Here is a 6,000-nt window from a genome sequence, read left to right as displayed (position 1 = left end):
GGGTGCTCAGGGCTGGTGCACTGGGATGACCCAGAGGGATGGGATGGGGAAGGAGGTGGGAGGGGGTTTCAGGATGGGGAACACATGTACATCCATGGCTGATTCATGTTAATGTATGGCAAAACCACTACAATATTGTAAAGTAATTAGCCTCCAATTAAAATAAATAAAATGTATTTTTGTTACAGAATTTAAAAAAAAAAAAAGGAGTTAGGCATGATTAAAAGTGAAGTTCTTGATTTATCAAGAAGTAAAATGTAGCAGTGATCTTCAACCAGAAAGTAAATTATTTATCACTAGATGGCACTGTACTGGATAATTTAAAAAAATTTTTTAGCTCAAGGTTCAACTTACTTATCAAATTAAAAGAATTCTTTCTTTCAACAGAAGGTAAGATTACATTACTATTTTAAGTTATCTCATGGCTTTGAAAATAAAAGATATGGTTTAATGGAAAACAAAACAATGACATAATCAAGTTAAACTATTTTTAAACTATTCTGATATCTTAAATAACTCTTCTGATATTTTCTAAGCAGAAATAATGATGAATGTCTCTTGTTTACAATACAACAAACAAGTATAGGAACAGAACATGTGCAGATTTGTACTGTAGCAATTTGACCTATATGGAACTACATGTCCCAGAATCCCTGGTCACAAATGGCTCCAGGCAGATTTGGCCAAAAGAGGAATTCACTTCAGATGCCAGAGGAGGAACTGAAGCAGCCATAGGATTTCTCTTCTTGGTTAGATGTGGTCACAGATACTGACACTGCCAGTTCCAGCCCATCCTAACACCCCTCTGGTCCATGTCTAGCTCTTTTTTTCTCAAACACTGAACCAACTGACCAATAAAGTACACAGGTTCACACCAGACAGCTGGCAGATGACACAGAAGTGGCGTTCTAGAAGTATTTAATTATGGACGAATGTTTAGTAAGCTATAATAATGAAGTAAATGAGTTAAGCTCCTCCTCACACAGTAGCTTCAATGTGTTGATACTGTTCTATCAATTTATAGATTTATAGGGTATTTGTATACCCTTTTCCATGTATCAAACATTATATAAATTTTTTTAAAGGGCAATCAGTGATATTAAACATCTGGAGATATTCAAATATGTTGAGACCACAATGTCTGAACAAAACAGTGAGCTAAGAAATCCATCTCCACCATTTCTTTAATATTTACCAAATTATCATTCAGCAGTATCATTCACTGTGCATGAAAACCCTCCACCTATAGTCAGCTATCTTTAATAGTCAACCAAACTCCTGCATTTGATAGCTAACCACCAAGATGATTTCTTAGTCTGTTTTATTTTCAGAACTGAAAAAGTAGATCTAGTGCTGGAACCAATGACAAGGATACACAACAGGCTCAATATTCTGTGTTAAAAAGAGTTCATCAGTTAAATTATCTTCATACTGGTATCAGCCTGATTCAACTCCCTTAACATCTGAGTTACCACAAGGTAATGAAACAAAACATCAAAGAAAATAAGAAATATAACTGCTAGTTCACTTTTGTGGATTAAAAAAAAATCAAGATTCAAAAAAAAGTGTAATACAAATTTATTCTGTGGCATTTTCCTCATTAAAGATATTTTTAAATTGATTAAATATATCAACATTTCATGAAAAATAAATACCTAGTATAAGAATTTAGATAATACCTGTAATATACATGATTTGACCCTGAGTATCCATTTTTTTCCTTTCAAACATCATTTTTTTAAAAATAACATGAAAATGATAAGGACTGCTGCATTCTTCATGTATCCTGTGTCTCATAAATTTTAATTCAGCTGCCAGTTCTTTTGTCCACTATGCATGTTAATGGTATTTGCTTCTGGTTTTGGATGGGAAGAGCATCCATTTTCTGTTTAACAGTGATATTTAGGTCTTCTTTCTCTGCTTCAAGAAAATTCTTCATGCTGAGTTTGAATAGTAATCGAGGGTCTGGTCCAGAAAGTGGTGGGCAATTACAGGTCTCTCTAATTTTGAGAGCCTATAAAGAAAGAATACAATACAAAATATATACACACATATAAATTAATTAAAACAATGAAAAATAAGAATACATTCTATATTTCTGCAATAAAGGGATCTTAAATACAATATGTAAAAGAGAACATATGTAAATTCATAGTAAATAGTCGTATTTACATGATTTATCCATACAATAAGGTATTTGCAAAAAACAACTGTATCTGCAATGACTGCCCACTGTTCTACTGGGGATAAACAAGGCTTCTTGAAGGTATCTCTACGACTTGTCAAACTCGAGCCAATCCTGAGAATAATATTCCAATCAAAAAGATCTGAAGACTCAGATTTTTTTCGAGAGAGAAAAAAAAAAAGATGTGAACACACTGAAAGAAGATATACATAAGTGGGACAGTCTGGGGTGGAAATGATGCTAATAACCTAGAGAAGTAAGCAAATCAAAATCATGACACCTTTTAACTCCAGGGAAAATAAAAATGCTGCAGGAAAAAGAAAAGTAAGCACAGTATACAAACGGCTCAGCTGTGATTAGTGTTTACAGTGTTTAAAAAATCGATCTTCATCTAACCAAAAGGGGGAGAGCTATATTCATGCCTGTGTATGCAGAGGATGTGACAGTGTGCCGGGAGCCAGCACGGGAGTTCCCACCCATGACAAGGTCATGCAGGAGCGCCCTGATGGGCAAGGCGAGTCAGGGCTCAAGAGCGCCCCCGCCTGGACCAGCCTGAGCATCTACCCCAAAACCAAAATCTGTCTGTTTCACTATTTCACAACTTTCACCAACTCTTCTGACGTTAACGGGGGGCTATCCCTGACCACCTTTCTCTGTAAGAAAATCAACTTAAAACTCTAGTTAATAAGTCTCCTGGGCATAATAGGACTATTTCAATTCAAACCCCTCTGATGACTTTCTACATTGCCTGACAGGTTTGTTTGGACTCCTACAGCTACGCATGTGATTGTTCACAGCCTCCCAATCACAAGAGGCACAGGAAGCTTAAGATATTCTAACAATGCAGAGCTTCTTAGAGAGTTAAAATTGTTAGAATAGAACTAGTACAGGATTTCTTTGTTGAGCTAATGCTTGCTTCCAAGTTTCCATATCCCTTACCTACTGTGTCCCTGGGAGTGTATTGATTAATATAGTTGGTGTATAGAAATGTAAGTAGTAGCTTTAATGTTTGTAACCTTGGACCCTTGAGTTAATTCTTTTCTTGTTATAGCCCACCACACTTTTGCCCTATAGGAATGCAACTTTAATGCTTTCAGAGGGTGGCACCTGACTTTAGAATAATCACCTTTAGAGACAAATAAGTTTTCTGAAGAAAGGGTCATAAAATGTTAACAGGCCTCCTGGCCAGAAGATGATGTAAATCACCTAAAGCTTTTGTACATAAGTTTGCAGAAAGAAAGCCTGGCTTCGATAAGGATCAAGGACTGCTGACCTTGCATGACTCTGCTGCTGAGTCACTTCAGTCATGTCCGACTCTGTGCGACCCCATAGACGGCAGCCCACTAGGCTCCCCCGTCCCTGGGATTCTCCAGGCAAGAACACTGGAGTGGGTTGCCATTTCCTTCTCCAATGCATGAAAGTGAAAAGTGAAAGTGAGGTCGCTCAGTCGTGTCCGACTCTCAGCAACCCCATGGACAGCAGCCTACCAGGCTCCTCCGTCCAGTGGATTTTCCAAGTAAGAGTAGTGGAGTAGGGTGCCATTGCCTTCTCCGTGCATGACTCTACCCCCCCGCCCCACCCCATTATCTTCTATGCACAACTTAAGGTATAAAAGCTACTTTGGAAAATAAAGTTGCGGGCCTTGCTCACTGAAGCTTGGTCTCCCCATGTCGTTCTTTCTCTTTCCTTTTCCTTTTCAGGCTGATCCCCTGAGGCGCAGGGGCCCTCTGTGTTCACTTTCCTGCCTTGGGCTTCTAAGACCCACTAGAGAAGGTGCCTAAGGTGGGGCACCTTCCGCGATTCGAGAGGGCGCCTACAGCCTACGTGAACAGAGCAAGTCCCGTGCTGGGGCTTTATTGGCTTTCTGCGTAAACCAAAGGAGTATCAGCCTCTCTTCTCTCCTCTATTTTCTTAACTGCAGAATTTTTTCCTTATCTCTTTCTCTATTTCTATCCTTTTTGCCAACGCAGTCCTCTCGAGGGAATCCCTGGATCCAACTGGGGTTGGACCCCAGTAATTCTCATCCTCCATGGGGAGAAAAGAAACATATAATACCCAATACTGAAAAGTTAGGAAATAGCCATAAAAGCATGTTACATGGACATGGTAGGAAATACTGAAAGAACCACTTTATAGAGGTGCAGTTACCCTTGAAATTGGAAGCAGGATAGGGAGACTGCTGCTTCACATACTAGCCTCAGAGAACTACGTGCTTCTTTAAAGCGGGTACATGAACGACTTTAAAACACGAAAACCAAAATAGAAATTTTTTAAGAGAAGAAAGTCTTGATTCTTAAGGGATTTTGAAAAAAACATATTTGAGGGAAAAAATTAGTTTAGTCTTTTACGGCTTCTAAATCTTGGACAGTGATGCACATTAAGGGAAGAGAAGCAGGGAAGGGGATGTGAGAATCCCTTAGAGGAAACGGAGTAGCCCCCATAGTCAATGAAAGAGTCTGAAATGCAGTACTTGGGTACAATCTCAAAAATGACAGAATCATCTCTGTTCATTTCCAAGGCAAACCATTCAATATCACAGTAATCCCAGTCTATGCCCCAACCAGTAATGCTGAAGAAGCTGAAGTTAAACGGTTCTGTGAAGACCTAACAGAACTTCTAGAAATAACACTCAAAAAAGATGTCCTTTTCATTAAAGGGGACTGGAATGCAAAAGTAGGAAGTCAAGAAACCTGGAGTAACAGGCAAATTTGGTCTTTGCATACAAAACGAAGCAGGGAAAAGGCTAACAGAGTTTTGCCAAGAGAATGCACTGGTCATAGCAAACACCTTCTTCCAACACTACAAGAGATGACTCTACACATGGATATCACAAGATGGTCAATAATGAAATCAGATTGATTATATTCTTTGTAGCCAAAGATGGAGAAGCTCTATACAGTCAGTAAAAACAAGACTGAGAGTTGCCTGTGCCTCAGAACTCCTTATTGCAAAATTCTGACTTAAACTGAAGAAAGTAGGGAAAACCACTAGACCATTCAGGTATGACCTAAATCAAATCCTTTCCGATTTTACAGTGGAAGTGACAAACAGATTCAATGGATTGTATCTGATAGACAGAGTGCCTGAAAAACTATGGACAGAGGTTCATAACATTGTACAGGAGGCAGTGATCAAGACCATCCCCAAGAAAAAGAAATACAAAAAGGCAAAATGGTTGTCTGAGGAGGCCTTACAAATAGCTGAGAAAAAGAGAGAAGCTAAAGGCAAAGGGCTTCCCTAGTGGGTCAGACGGTAAAGCGTCTGTCTGCAATGCAGGAGACCTGGGTTCGATCCCTGGGTTGGGAAGATCCCCTGGAGAAGGAAATGGCAGCCCACTCCAGTATTCTTGCCTGAAAAATCCCATGGACTGTGGAGCCTGGTAGGTTACCTTCCATGGGGTTGCAAAGAGTCAGACACAACTGAGCGACTTCACTTTCACTTTAAAGGCAAAGGAAAAAAGGAAAGATATACCCATTTGAATGCAGAGTTCCAAAGAATAGCAAGGAGAGATAAGAAAGCCTTCCTCAGTGATCAATGCAAAGAAACAGAGGAAAACAATAAAATGAAAAAGACTAGAGATCTCTTCAAGAAAATAAGAGATACCAAGGGAGGAGCCTGGTAAGCTGCAGTCCATGGGGTCGCTAAGAGTCGGACTCGACTGAGCGTCTTCACTTTCACTTTTCACTTTAATGCATTGGAGAAGGAAATGGCAACCTACTCCAGTGTTCTTGCCTGGAGAATCCCAGGGGCAGGAGAGCCTGGTGGGCTGATGTCTATGGGGTCACACAGAGTCGGACATGACTGAAGTGACTTAG

General features: G+C 39.6%; 1 protein-coding gene across 2 annotated transcripts in view; it reads right to left on the bottom strand.

The window, feature by feature from the left end:
- Positions 1-502: 502 nt before the first annotated feature.
- OMA1 (OMA1 zinc metallopeptidase) overlaps positions 503-6,000 on the bottom strand; it is a 66,065-nt gene continuing 60,567 nt past the window's right edge. For both annotated transcript variants that reach the window (XM_005903325.3, XM_070367955.1), the window contains exon 9: positions 503-2,014. In XM_005903325.3, the coding sequence (XP_005903387.1) occupies positions 1,808-2,014 (207 nt within the window). In that variant the 3' untranslated portion in view covers positions 503-1,807. The remainder of the gene's footprint in view (positions 2,015-6,000) is intronic.

Source organism: Bos mutus, chromosome 3 (assembly GCF_027580195.1).
Source record: "Bos mutus isolate GX-2022 chromosome 3, NWIPB_WYAK_1.1, whole genome shotgun sequence".
Lineage (NCBI taxonomy): Eukaryota > Metazoa > Chordata > Mammalia > Artiodactyla > Bovidae > Bos > Bos mutus.
The sequence above is the reverse complement of the archived record's forward strand: the minus strand, read 5'-3'. Positions and strand labels throughout refer to the sequence as shown.